The sequence below is a fragment of the Malus domestica genome, chromosome 04, assembly GCF_042453785.1.
Source record: "Malus domestica chromosome 04, GDT2T_hap1".
Taxonomy (NCBI): Eukaryota; Viridiplantae; Streptophyta; class Magnoliopsida; order Rosales; family Rosaceae; genus Malus; species Malus domestica.
Genome location: NC_091664.1, coordinates 19030460 through 19045897, shown reverse-complemented (window position 1 = coordinate 19045897; position 15438 = coordinate 19030460). Strand labels below are relative to the sequence as shown.

The window sequence follows — 15438 nt, the reverse complement described above, 5'->3', positions numbered from 1 at the left end:
AAGGGTCGCTGTATCTCCATCGGCACCCGGATGCAGTGTTAAATGAGCAAGGGGGCTATAGAAACTTCTTTTCGAACGACTCCACTCAAAGTTGTTTGGGAGCATATGCTCCTATCAACTTTACCCGGGACACACAAAAGAAGTACTTTGATCCTATTAGACGGGGGAGGGTGAAGAAGCTAGGACAGAAGGGTAGAGTTCAAGAGAGCAAAATGCGTTTAGGAACGTGGAATATAGGAACCTTAACGGGAAAATCTATGGAAGTAGTGGAAGTTATGGTGAGGAGAAGGATAAATATTATGTGCCTACAAGAAACTAAGTGGGTTGGTAGTAAGGCAAAGGATCTAGAAAACTCAGGGTTTAAACTTTGGTATTCGGGCACACATAGAACGAGAAACGGTGTTGGCATCATCGTGGACAAGACCTTGGTACAAGATGTTGTAGATGTCAAGAGGGTAGGAGATAGAATCATGGCAATCAAGATTGTAATAGGACAAGAACTTATCAATGTGATTAGTGCGTACGCACCTCAAGTAGGGTTGGATACGAGGTCGAAGGAGAAATTTTGGGAAGATCTTGGAGACTTGGTGCAAGGAATTGCTCAGACGGAGAAGTTATTTATAGGAGGAGATTTAAATGGACACGTGGGCAGGGAGACAGGCAACTATGGAGGTTTTCATGGTGGCCATGGTTTTGGGGAGAGAAACGAGGATGGGGAAGCTATCTTGGATTTTGCAATGGCATTTGATCTCTTCTTAGCCAACACCTTCTTTAAGAAGAGAGAAGAACATGTGATCACCTACAAGAGTGGGTCGTCAAAAACACAAATAGATTTTCTTCTAATGAGGAAAGGGGATCTTATAACTTGTAAGGATTGCAAAGTTATACCAGGAGAGAGCGTGGCTAATCAACATCGCTTGTTGGTGATGGATGTACATATCAAAAGAGTGAGACAAAAGAACAAGACTTGGAAGTGCCCAAGGACTAGATGGTGGAATCTAAAAGAAGAAAAACAAGCCATTTTCAAAGAGAAAGTAATCACCCAGTGTGTGTGGGATAGAGAGGGGGAAGCTAGCCAAATGTGGGATTCCATGGCTAGTTGTATCCGAAAAGTAGCAAAAGAGGTATTAGGAGAGTCCAAGGGCTTTGCCCCACACCAAAAGGAATCTTGGTGGTGGAATGAGGAGGTACAAACAAAGGTGAAGGCTAAGAAGGAATGTTGTAAAGCCTTATACAAGGATAGGACTGATGAAAATGGTGAAAGGTATAGAAAAGCGAAGCAAGAGGCGAAGAAAGCTGTGAGAGAAGCTAAGTTAGCGGCTTACGACGATATGTATAAACGACTAGATACCAAAGAAGGAGAGTTGGATATCTATAAACTAGCTAGAGCAAGGGAAAAGAAGACAAGGGACCTAAACCAAGTGAGGTGCATCAAGGATGAGGATGGAAAAGTTCTTGCTACAGAGAATGCGGTTAAAGACAGATGGAGAGGTTATTTTCATAATCTTTTCAATAAAGGACATGAAAGGAGTGCTTCTTTAGGGGAGTTGAGTAACTCAGAAGAGTGTAGAAACTACTCTTTTTATCGTCGAATCCGGAAGGAAGAAGTGGTTGTAGCTTTGAAGAAGATGAAGCAAAGAAAAGCAATAGGCCCAGATGAGATACCAATCGAAGTGTGGAAAGTTTTGGGAGAGACAGGTATAACATGGCTCACTGACCTTTTCAATAGGATTTTGAAAACGAAGAAGATGCCAAATGAGTGGCGAACGAGCACTTTAGTGCCTATCTACAGGAATAAGGGCGACGTACAAAATTGCATGAACTATAGGGGTATTAAGCTAATGAGTCATACAATGAAGCTCTGGGAGAAAGTCATTGAGCATAGATTGAGGCAAGAGACACGGGTTTCGGACAACCAATTCGGGTTCATGCCAGGGCGCTCAACCATGGAGGCAATCTATCTCTTACGAAGATTGATGGAAAGATATAGAGATGGGAAAAAGGATTTACACATGGTCTTTATAGATTTGGAGAAAGCGTACGATAGGGTCCCAAGAGACATTCTTTGGAGGATTTTAGAGAAGAAAGGAGTACGAGTAGCATATATCCAAGCTATAAAGGATATGTATGAAGGAGCAAAGACTGCCGTAAGAACTCATGAAGGACAAACTGAAAGCTTTCCCATAACTGTAGGATTACATCAAGGCTCATCCTTAAGTCCTTACCTTTTTGCGTTGGTAATGGATGAGTTAACAGGACATATTCAAGATGATATTCCTTGGTGTATGCTTTTCGCAGACGATATAGTGTTGATAGATGAAACTCAGGAAGGGGTAAATGCAAAGCTTAACCTTTGGAAAGAAGTGTTGGAATCTAAAGGTCTTCGCCTAAGCCGATCAAAGACAGAATATATGGAGTGCAAGTTCAGTGCAAATGGAGGCCAAAACGAGTTAGGGGTGAGGATCGGTGATCAAGAAATACCAAAGAGCGATCGTTTTCGTTACCTAGGATCTATCTTGCAAAAAAACGGAGAATTAGATGGAGATCTCAACCATAGAATACAAGCTGGATGGATGAAGTGGAAGAGTGCATCCGGCGTGTTGTGTGACCGCCGTATGCCATTGAAGCTCAAGGGAAAATTTTATAGGACGGCAATAAGGCCGGCGATGCTGTATGGCACAGAATGTTGGGCGGTGAAGCATCAACACGTACACAAAATGGGTGTAGCGGAGATGAGGATGCTTCGTTGGATGTGTGGGCACACGAGAAAGGATAAGATTAGGAATGAGGATATCCGGGGTAAAGTAGGAGTAGCAGAAATTGAAGGAAAGATGAGAGAAAATCGGTTACGGTGGTTTGGACATGTGCAAAGAAGGCTTACTGACGCTCCGATTAGAAGATGTGACTATGGGATAGAGGTTCAGGGCCGAAGGGGTAGAGGAAGACCTAGGAAAACTTTGGAAGAGACTCTAAGAAAAGACTTAGAGTACTTGGATCTAACGAAGGACATGACACAGGACCGAGCACAATGGCGTTCTAAGATTCATGTAGCCGATCCCACTCAGTGACTTGGATTTTCCAAGTCTCCAACCGAGAAGTTTTCCTCACTCAGGAAATTAAGGGAACACTACCTCAACCTACATGCTCCACTCACAAAGCTCCAACAAAAGAAAATTCAAAGAACTTAGCGAAGAAGGCTTTGGTGTATTTAACACAATACGTTGAAATGAAGGAAAGCATATTTATTGATATCCCCGATAAGCTACAAATATGTACATATACATGAGTCAAAATAAACAAACAAGAGAGAGCCTTCACAAAGGTTGCTTAGGAGAAGTCGCAGCAGTCGGTAGAGCCCCAGAAAGAGAAGGCACCAGAGGGGGATCATTCGGAGCCTCAGTACTGGACAGAACCCTAGAAGGAGGAGGCATCAGAGGTTGATCATTTGGAGCTTCATTACGCGGTACAGCCCCAGAAGACGAAGGCAATAAATGCCTTTGGAACAAACCCACAAATCTCTGATGATCAAGTAAAACCTGACCATCAGATTCCTTCATCTGGTCCAGCTTCCTCTTCATGTTTGTAGCATAGTCATGTGCGAGACGGTGCAACTGTTTATTCTCATGCTTGAGCCCTCTAATCTCCTGTTTGAGACTCATCACTTCAGCCGCCAATGATTCAACTTGGCGGGTTCGAGCAAATAGGCGTTGGGCCATATTAGACACAGAACCTGCACACTGAACACTGAGAGCCAGAGAATCCTTAACAGCTAACTCATCAGATCGTTTGGAAAGTAGTCTGTTATCTTTGGGAGTGAGAATGTTCCTGGCCACCACCGCAGCGGTCATATCATTCTTCATAACGGAATCCCCAACGGTAAGAGGACCAGTAGGGGAGACGAAGGATGGGCGCCATATGTTGTCTGGAGAAGGCGGGGCTGCCTCTTCAACAAGGTTCAAGTCAAAACGACGGTCGGAAGGGCCAGACATTTTCAAAGGTGTTGAAGAGAGAAGAGGTCGAACAAATCAAGATCTTAGAAGTGTAAGAATGGAGCTTCTACTGGTGGAGATTCAAGTGTGCTTTGGAACTTAATGCCAACCCCTATAAAAATCTGCACTCGACGGAGCTTCAGAAATCGAAGAGGCGCCTGCTCAGAAATCGAAGAGGCGTTTGCTTTCTCAAAAGCTGGGCTGCTCAGAGACCACGAGGGTCGATCTCAGAAATCGAAGAGGCGTCTGCTTTCTCAAAAGTTGGGCTGCTCAAAGACCACGAAGGCCGATCTCAGAAATCGAAGAGGCGCTTGCTTTCTCAAAAGTTGGGCTGCTCAGAGACCACGAGGGCCGATCTCAGAAATCGAAGAGGCACCTACTTTTCCAGCCTTGGCAGCACCTGTCACACGCACACTCAGCTTTGCGGAAATTATGGGCATTCTGTCGAAGACTTCTGGTGAAGTAGAAAGCACATGAGTCTTACTGTTCAATCACCCACTTCCCACACGCAATAGTAGCTCATGTGTATCACAGATAACTTTGCCAAAGTTCTCTGCCAAAGTTGAGCACGTGAAGCTTGCAGCTTCCACTACATCGCTCTGACCAAGACGGGTAAAAGAATAGCAAAGAAACAGCACTAACAAAGTTTAGACACATAAATTTTGAAGGTCTAGCTACCCCATATTATTACCCACAAGGGTAAAGGAACAGTATCACTGCTGGATAATTGGAAAGTCCCTGTGTGTCAACCTCTGTGCTTCGTGGCAAGGTAGACTAGCAAACATGCCCAACCTTTACTCACATTCGAGAAAACACTCCCAACAAGATTGCTTGCTCCAAAATCGAAGAGGCACCGTCCTCCGAATCTCGAGAGCCAGACTCCCAACATGACTACTTTCTCAAAAATCGAAGAGAGGGTAAAGGAACAGTACCATTGCTGGATAATTGGAAAGTCCCTGTGTGTCAACCTCTGTGCTTCGTGGCAAGGTAGACTAGCAAACATGCCCAACCTTTACTCACATTCGAGAAAACACTCCCAACAAGATTGCTTGCTCCAAAATCGAAGAGGCACCGCCCTCCGAATCTCGAGAGCCAGACTCCCAACATGATTACTTTCCCAAAAATCGAAGAGACACCGCTCTCCGAATCTCGAGAGCCAGACCCCCAGAATGATTGCTTTCTCAAAAATCGAAGAGACATCGTTCTCCGAATCTCGAGAGCCAGATCCCTGATAGGATTGCTTGTTCGAAAACCGAAGAGGCAACACTTTCCCAACTACAAGAGCCGGATCTCCTTGGATAAAGCTGTCTGTAATCTTCACACGCAACATCAGCTTTCCACATACCACAGACCACTTTTTCAAAGTGCTCTGACAGGGTAAAGGAATAGCATTATTACTTGTTGTTAAGGAGACTCCTATATATGTCAACCTCCATCCCCAACGGACAAACAGACCTGCAAAAATGCTCAACCCTTCCTCATATATGAGAGGGCACTCTCAACGAAGCCTTTCGAAATATTCAGCTCTCTTTCCCCCCGATAATACCTCTGCAAACAAGTTATACTAGAGCAAGAATATCTCATATCATCAGGGTTAAAAGCAAGAGTATCCCATATCATGCTTTTTCCCTGTCTTTTCCTTTGGCCTTGTTCTTACCTGCAAGACAAGGAGAAAGAGAGCAATCAGTCAGCACTTGGAATCAAGCTTCCAGCCAGGAACTGACTGCCTGGAACTTACTTACCTGGCATTGCTCTCGAGTACTCATCTTCAACATCTTATGCTTCCAGGGAAGATACCGCATCTGCCTGAGGAACAGATAGGGCAAGTGAGAAGGATACAAGGAAGCATGTGGAGACAAACGTAACAGCACACGTGCCGATACATCCATTACTCTGTCAAAGCAAAAGTATCCCATATCAGTAGGGTCGAACGTACTCTAGATTTGATGGACTTGTTTTGACCCTCAAATTCTTCAGTCGGCCTTATACTCTGGAGGAAACCAGAAAACCCTCCAGCTCAGTTCAAGAATAAGTCTGTGGAAAGTTACTTCTTCAAAAGCAAAAGTATCCCATATCATCTCTTCTCATTTTTCTTCTCTTTATCCTTCATGCTGCCTGCAAGATAGGGAGAATGTGAACAATCAGCCGGAGCTCTGATTGCTTACCTTGTCTGTCACCTCTTTCAGTAAATCCCCTAGCTCGGCAACTTGAGGGACTCCTACTACATGGTTTGTATCGTGCTTGACCAAGCCTGAAACTACAAGTAAGCTTCAAGTGAAATTGATACATTACCTTGTGCATCTCCACCAGTTAAAGATACCACCCCTGGATGGAGAAAGAGTACTTCCAGAGAAGATGCCACATCTACCTATGAGACAGATAAGGCAAGTCAAGACGATACCACATTCCGATACTTAGAAGTTTCGTGATTACGAGATCATTCTGCCACAATATTTCCTAATGTCATTTGTACTAAATCATTCACCTGTACTCACTAAAGGAAAGCTTGAACCTATGTACTTGTGTAAACCCTTCACAATTAATGAGAACTCCTCTATTCCGTGGACGTAGCCAATCTGGGTGAACCACGTACATCTTGTGTTTGCTTTCCTATCTATATCCATTTATATACTTATCCACACTAATGATCGGAGCAATCTAGCGAAGATCACAAAAAGCGACCGTTTTCGCTACCTAGGATATATCGTGCAAGAGAACGGAGAATTAGAGAGAGATCTCAACCATAGAATAGAAGTTGGATAGATGAAGTGTAAGAGTGCATCCGGCAGGTTGTGTGACCGTCGTAGGCCACTGAAGCTCAAGGGAAAATTTTATAGGACGGCAATAAGGCCAGCGATGTTGTATGACTCAGAATGTTGGGCGGTGAAGCATCAACACGTACACAAAATGGGTGTGGCGGAGACGAGGATGCTTCATGGGATGTGTGGGCACACAAGAAATGATAAGATTGGAAATGAAGATATTCGAGGTAAAGTAGGAGTGGCCGAAATTGAAGGAAAGATGAGAGAAAATCGGTTCCGGTGATTTGGACATGTGCAAAGAAGGCCTACTGACGCTCCGGTTCGAAGATGTGACTACGGGACAGAGGTTTAGGGCCAAAGGGGTAGAGGAAGACCTAGGAAAACTTTGGAAGAGACTCTAAGAAAAGACTTAGAGTACTTGGTTCTAACGGAGGACATGACACAAAACCGAGCGCAATGGCGTTCTAGGATTCATATAGCCGACCCCACTTAGTGGGAAAAGGCTTTGTTGTTGTTGTTGTTGTTTGTATTTTGTACTAGTTATTCTCATAGTGAAGAGCAATATCTCTCCGGGGACGTAGGCAGGATTTTGCCGAACCTCGTAATTTTCTTGGTGTCTTTATTTCTTGTATTTTAAACTATTCAACTGTGGATTTGTATTTTGGTGAGATAATCTGAATTTGGTTTCGCACTGACCGGCCAAAGCACAACATGCTTTTCTATGGGGTGTTATGTTTGACTAGCACAAATTGAATGGACACTGCGTTAACTGTATCACTCAAATTTTCTATGGTTCCAATTCAGGCCAATGAGAACTCTAATGGAGATGGACCGAGCGACTCGGCAACAGCTGGTGGTGATGCTGAAGTTACCAATGTTGACGATGGTGATGAACTGTACATAGATGAGTTAAACGAGTTGGAAGCAAGCTTTTCGAAGGTAGCAATTCAAGAGCCAGGCACTGATGCTTAGTCCACAAGAGACAATCTGAAGTCTGCATACTTTTTGAGTGTGGGATCATGTCATTATCTGTAAGCTCATGAGCCCCTCAACGAGTGTAACCTCTCGGATGTTCTCAGAAAGGTTACAACGTTCACCCGTCAGTGATCTTGGCATCATTGGGGATCATTGTGAACATTTGAGTAATATATCTAATTTTCCGTGGTCGATAGTCCCTTAAGAAGGATACAAGAATAATCGTGTTGCGTTGCATTGTACCTGAGCATTGTAGGATGCAAGTAATGTCTCTTCTCTCAGTTAATGCCAGAACTACCTAAATGTTGAATTAAACAAATGTTTCTCTTGGAATGAAGTGGCAAGTCTTGTGCTTCCAGATGCTTAGTACTAATCCGTCTAATGTGCCGGCTTCATTTGGTCCCAACAATCAGAATGTCCGGAGAGTGAATCATAAGCTTCACCATCCAGTCCATGGAGTTTTGCACTGTATCAAACCTTAAATTGAAGTAATCAAATTGCAGTCGGAGTTCGTTTATATTTCGTAAGTCATGCTTGGCCAACTGTAAAACACTTACTACTGCATCCATACAATAGTTTGACATCTCACAACTTGGAAAGAAAATTTGTTATATCACCAGTTGTATATGATCATCATTACCAGTCACCGAAGACGTATTCTGTGGTTCCACAAGTACCACGAGATGAAGTAATCAACGTTTGGTGTAGGCTATAATGCATATATAGAGACCAACATAGTGACATATAAATCCAAATGACCATTCCTAACATTAAAGATATTCAATTACCATTGAGGGAACCAACATATATACATTTCTCAATTTAGTGTTCCCTCAAAGCCTAGCATGTTACATCAAGATGTGGGGGCAATTCAGCTTGCAAAAACAATCCAACTATTAACATGATAATCACATCACCGATATAGTAATGCATAATTAAGCCTCTGAGAATAACAAATATAATTTAATATCGTCACTGCCATGTCATCTCACACACATGCTCGATCGATGAGTTAAAACCAATGGCACGCGATTACCCAATTGTCACTATACACCAACATTGCCTAATTACCAAATAAAACATAATAACTACCTATGCCATAAAGCGGAGGGGTTCACAAAAGGGATATAGTACGTATGCCAAATATCTAAATAACAACTGGTCATCACCACATGCAATACGGGTCACATTCGGAGAAACACGAAACCACATTCAAATGCAATTTCATAATCAAGACCAAAATCAATTTAAATCCAAGACCAAATAATCAACAATACAATTTAAACGTGAATCATTCCGTACAAAACATGTATAAAAAAATAGCACGGGAGAAACCGATGAGGCAAGTGAAAGGAACCCCGACTAGCTAAACTCGTATTTTTACTATGGATAATATCAGGAAGACTAAATTTGTAAACTAAATGATAATATATTACCAATAGAGATGAACATGTTTATCAATGCTTAAGTCATAATCCAATCATCAACTTTCATGTCATTTAGTTTACAAATTTAGTTTCTCTCGCATTCCCCTTTCACCATAGTTCATGATTAGTAGGGATGGCAATAGGGCGGATTGGGTTCGGATGTGCCATCCCCATAACCGAACCCGTTTGTTTTCCCCATACTCAAAACCGTAAAAAACCCGAACGGGTATTCCCCGTAACCAAGTCCATCGGGTAACGGTTTTCCCGTAACCGTAAAATTTAACTGATTAAACAGTTAGAGGGACGAGGAGGTCGGTGGTTGGTTCTCAGGGGAGTTTGAGGTGATGGTACGAGAGGGACGGGGAGAGAGAGTGAGAGGTTGCAGAGATGGTGGGGGTTTGGAGGGTGTGGTTCGAGGGCTCGCTAGAGACGGTGGGGTGGTGTGGGTGGCGGTGCCATGTTTGCGTAGATCAGGAGAGGTGAGGAGAGTGTAATGAGGAGAAGGAGAGAAAGACAAAGAGAGAGAGACTTGCAGAGAATTGAGGTGAGGGAGAGAGCATGGGAAGAAGGGAAAGGTGAGGGATGAGGGAAAGAAGATGGTGGTGTGGTGTGTAATGAGGAGAAGGCGAGAAAGACAGAGAGAGAGACTTGCAGAGAAGTGAGGTGAGGGACAGAGCACGGGAAGAAGAGAAAGGTGCTTGGAGAACGGAGAAGTACAGAGCACAAAAATGGGACTTTTGTAGTCTCAAGACTTTTGCATGTGTGGGTACGCGTGTACGTGTATGTGGTGCTCAAGACTTTTGTAGTCTCCCATGTAGTATTAAAGAAATCAAAGGTTTTAAATATAATAAATATTTATATTTTTTATTAAATAATGAAAATGGGGCGGGTTCGGGTATGGGTTTGGAGCGGATACCCCTATAACCATAACCGAACCCGAAACAGAAAATTTTACCCAACAGTTACCCATAACCGTAACAAACCCGAAATTTGCTCCCCGAAACCGAATTGTTCGGGCCAGTTACCTGCGGGTATCGGATTTGACGGATTAAATTGCCATCCTTAGTGATGAGTCAATATTATGCTATATATATATATTACCCTAATCTTAGTTTATTTTGGTTATTATTTCAGAAGAATTTTGATATTTTAAATTGTATTTTCAATATAGGATTTCCGATTTCCTCTGGGTCAAAATGTGATCAAATGGAAGAATTTTGGAGTCATTCCAATTCGAGGATCTTTGCGAGTTGCTTAGCTTGATTGCGTCAAAATATCATATTTTTCCACCAAGCGGTTATTTTCTGGCGATGAAATAAAGAAGCAGTGCGTGGTGCTGGAAAGTGACGTTTCTGGGCTTAATTGCGATTTTTGGATCTCAAGATGACATCCGATGAGTTCGTGGCCTTCTTCTAAAGAAGTGTTCAACATAGTCCAAACTTTAAATCCAGCTATTTTGGGCTGATTTTGGAGCAGATATGGGTCCAAAACGTGACTGTGCAGATTTATGGCAGATTCTCCTAGTTAATTTGGGATTATGTTTCATAGTTTATTTTAATTTATTTGGTTTCCTAATTTTATTCTAAGACCTTTTTTAGGTAGGGTTTTATTTTATAGTAGTATAAATAAGGCTTTTTAGCCATTAAGGTTTTGGAGGGGATGCACTAATTTAGAGAGCGTTTGATGATTTGTATTTTTCTTTCAAGGTGTTTTCTATCCTTTTTCCATTTCAATAAAACTCTTTTTGTTTTATGGTTGTTTGTAACTAATTTCTGTTTGCTAGGGCGAGGTCATGAGCCTTAGCATAAATATGTAGTCTTTATTCAATTGCTTATGATATTATGCATGTTTACTTTGAATTATTAATCGTTGTGTTTAAATTGTCTCTATGTCTTAATGATAAGTAATCGGATGCAATTCGGTCGGAATATCTCCGGAGGATTGAGTATTGCTTTCCTGTGGTTAATAATTGTAATTTCACCCAATGAGAATACCACACTCTTAGGGGGTTGCATGGTTTTTCAAAGGGTTTTAACAAAACTTAATGAGTCTTGCATGTTCATATTTGATCTAAATATCATAGACGGATTGCATTACGTTCTTGCTTGAATATCACCAGGAGAATATGCATTAGAAATACCTAACCTTCAAAGTTGCATGTGTAATTCATAAGTAATTGGTAAAACTACATAAGATTGTTAAGGTGATGGTGGAACACTAGACTTTTACAATTTGGTTTCCAAAACATTTCATTTTGGTTTCTTTATTTTGCTAATTTCTTTAAATTTTTTAATTTTAAATTCGTTTTTAATATTTTAGATCATAAAATCAACATTTTCCAAAACCTTGTTTTAGATAATTAGTTAAGAATTAGTTTAAATACAAATTATTCATTCAATTCATGTGGAAAACGACCTTACTTGAGTCATTTATACTACAACTACCTTGTTCTCTTGCAAGTATTTTTAAATATTTTTATTCCTACTTTTGCAGGTGGTAAAAATTCTATCAGTTTGCAAATTAATAATCACCACTCGAATTCATGTACATCTCCCGAATCCCTAATACCAATAATAAACCATAATTATATTTTTGTCCAAAGGTTTTTACATGCCTCATAAAGCCAAACACATAAAATCCAACTTAGATTAATCAAATCCTTGACTAAAGACATATATTGGATACAGACTAAGAAAAAGAAGGAAAAATGAAACAGAGGGAACTCTGTAGCCTTCCAACTTCTTCACGTATTTCGTTTATTCATTTTTATTTTATTTTTATTGGCGCACCGGACGAGGGGTTTGTGAATCAAATCCTTGACTAAAGACCTATGTCTAACTTGTTATGCATTTAATCCAGTGCTAATATTATCCCAACTTAACTACTCGAGTCCAATATGGGTCAGTCAAACCCAATATACCTAACTTAATTGTTGAAGTGTGAAGTTTTATCTTAAAAGTTTTCACTGCTTTGAACCACTTACTTTTATATTGTAGATTGTTGTGACATTTTTCAATGTGAAATTAAGTCCATCATGACCTGCTTTAAACCTTGCAACCCCAACATAACTAAGTTGGTACGTCTGGACGGTGTATAACGACAGGTAATGGATAAACCTTTTTTTGGGCAATATTCTATCTTGACGAGGGAAACTTGTCAAACGAGCATTTTTGGATGCATGAATTTGGACAAACCTTTTGAAACTTTGTATTATAATTGCAAATACAAGTTTCTAAGTTCATAGGAGGGAGCCATCATCCAAGGAAAAATTTGCACATCTTCATTTTCTAACGTTGCAAGAACCATAACCAATCATTTCGTGTTTACCTTTTGAAGTTTGTTTAGATTTTATTTTTCTATTCAGTCTTTATTCTTTTTCTCCCTTTCACCGTCCTTTTTTATCTCTCAATTTTTCCTGTATATTTTTTGCATATTTCAAATGAAAAATATTAAATACTAAAACCGAAGTAGTAGTCAAATGAGCCCTTAAATAATTGGACACTTAAAGTGATCCCGTCTCCAATAATTATAGAAATGTTGTAAACATTCCTAGTTTAAGTATGATTGTGTAAATCCTAGATAAGCATTGATTCTAGTTATCCTTTCCTATTACAACTTGTATTACTTGGAGGAGAAGAAATATCTTCTCTACCTTTACTACTATAAATAAAGGCACAATGTAGGAGGGATAACAACACACACATTCCCCTACAATTCTACAAACACACATCTCTCTTCTCTCTTTCTCTGCCGCCGGCCCTAGTCTCTCTGTCAGATAAAATAGACCACAACACGTTATCAGCACGCTCCTACCGCTGCGCTTAGGAATCTGACGTTGGAGATTTTTTTTCTACATCAAACCAGTTCATCCATATCATCACGCAATCAGGTTCTTTCCAAACAACGGCTTTTAACTCGATATTTTGCAAGCCCTGATAGCATGAACATTCACCATGATGCATGACCCAACTTTACGTTTAACGTATTTTAGATTCTACATAAATTGTGTATGCTTCATAATCAAAATTGCTACAATTATGTGAATTTGATATTTATCATGAATTGAATCTTACATATGTACATGCATTGAAACTATTATTTGCATATGCATCAACGTAAATATGTGATTCATTGAATTTTACATGCATATAATTATATTTGAATTGAAAAAGAAAAATATTTTTTTGCGATTGGGAATTAGGGTTCTAGTCGAACCCGTGCCTTTGCAAGGCCGCAAGCCACCAGGCCCGCAGCCTGCGATGGCCCAACCCAAACCGAGAACCCAGGCCGCAAGCCTTGAACCGAAACGGTGCGTTTGAAGCACCTTGTCCCGACCTACGGCCTGAAGCCCAGGTCCTCGCCGTCGATTTTCCGACACCACACGACCTGCAGTCGTGCAAAATTGACCACCCATCGTTTTCACCAACGATTTCTAGAAATTCCAGAAGAATTTCATGGGTCTTCACTCGAATTCAATTGAATTCATTCGGTTTTTTTCTTCCATCGACGTCGAGATCTCTTCTTCGTCGACAAACACCTGGTTCTTCGACGAACCATGGCTTGCTCGACCCTGGACACACCGCCTGCCATGGCGCCGTCCACGAACTTCGGCTTTCTTCTTCGGCATCGCACACCCAGCACGGCTGGGATTTCTTTGGACCTCTTTCCCGAGCCCTACTCGGGCTCTGTCACTCGGCCCGTGTAACACAAGAAAAAAAAAACAATTTTTTTTGTTGGGCTCACTTGCAGCGGCCCAGCCCGCAAAGAAATCAAACTTTTTTGTCTATTTCCTGGGCTCGCCTGCAACGGCCTAGACCGAAAAAAAAGAATTTTTTTTGTTTCTTTGGGCCAACCTGAAGTGGCCCGCCCGCGAAAAAAAAAAAATAGAAAATTTTTTTTAGGGCTGCACACAGCAGCCCATTCCCTTCTCACCCCGTGGGCCTACAGCCTACACCCGGGGGTACTCGGCCTATATTTTTAGGCCCCGAGATGTTATTATTTAATATTTTTTTTAAAATAATATGGGTTTTATATTTTCACCCACACTTTAATTTGGCCCCGAAGACCAAAAATAAATTAATTCACTTATCATTATACAATATTTCTACATATATTCTTTGCATATTTGTTTGCATATATATTTGTGTTTGCCTGCAAGAATATATGAACCTGAAGTTCATAATTACTTTGAAACCCGAAGTTTCTTCTAAACATGCCTTGTTTGAAAACCTGAAGTTTTCACTTAAACATATCACCCATGAAACCCGAAGTTTTTCATGCGAAATTAAACCAATACATGTCTATTAGAACCTGTATGTTCTACTCCTATGTGAATGGATTGATTTTTCTCCATTACACTAACCACATCTTGTTCATCCATTTTGTGATAGGAACATGTCGAATTTGAACAAACTCGACTTCACCGCTTTGGAGGTTTCTGGAAGGAACTACCTCAAGTGGGTTCAAGATGTGAAGCTCCACCTCACTGCAAAGAACTTGCGTCCTGCTATTAAAGAAGCAACGGATACACCTGTTGGCGAAGCTGAAAAAGCCACTGCTATGATCTTCATCCGAAGACATATCCATGACGCTCTGCAAACTGAGTACCTTGCTGAAGAGGATCCACGTGCATTATGGGTCGTTTTGGCTGATCGTTTCGATCACCAAAATGACATATTCTTGCCTGAAGCAAGACACGACTGGCAGCACTTGCGCTTCCAAGACTTTAAGTCTGTGAATGAATATAATTCTGAAGTTTGTCGAATCCGATCACTTCTCAAGTTTTGCAATGAAACTTTGACTGAAGAGGATCTCCTGGAGAAGACCTACTCGACATTCTCTGCTTCTAATATTGTCCTGCAACAACAATATAGAGCTCAGAAGTTCACTACGTTCTCGGATTTGATCTCTATTTTACTTCTTGCTGAAAAGCAGAACCAGCTATTGATGAAGAATCATCAAGCTCGACCTACTGGGGCTACTGTTGTGCCTGAAGCACATTATAGCACTAATCAGCACCCAAAACGCCAAAAGAGGCGTGGTAAGGGCGGCCAGAAGCCATCCCACCAAGGTCAACAGAGCCAAGGCCCATCCAAGCGAGGAAACAAAGCCCAGAAGCGCCCAAACCTCGCTCCCAAGGCCCCGAACTTCAAGAATAAAGGCAAAGCACTTGCCACAATGAATGACGATATGTGCTATCGTTGTGGTTCAAAGGACCATTGGTCCCGTATTTGCCGTGCTCCCAAGAAGGTTGTAGATGAATATCATTCTCGTCGTAAGAAGTTT

At 41.3% G+C, this 15438-nt stretch overlaps 1 protein-coding gene across 1 annotated transcript in view; it reads left to right on the top strand.

Moving 5' to 3' along the window:
• Positions 1-7738, top strand: part of LOC103400356 (zinc finger CCCH domain-containing protein 11-like) — a 36627-nt gene extending 28889 nt beyond the window's left edge. Inside the window, exon 8 of the mRNA XM_070820585.1 lies at positions 7556-7738. Coding sequence (XP_070676686.1) covers positions 7556-7723 — 168 coding nt within the window. The 3' untranslated portion in view covers positions 7724-7738. The remainder of the gene's footprint in view (positions 1-7555) is intronic.
• The last annotated feature ends 7700 nt before the right edge of the window (positions 7739-15438 follow it).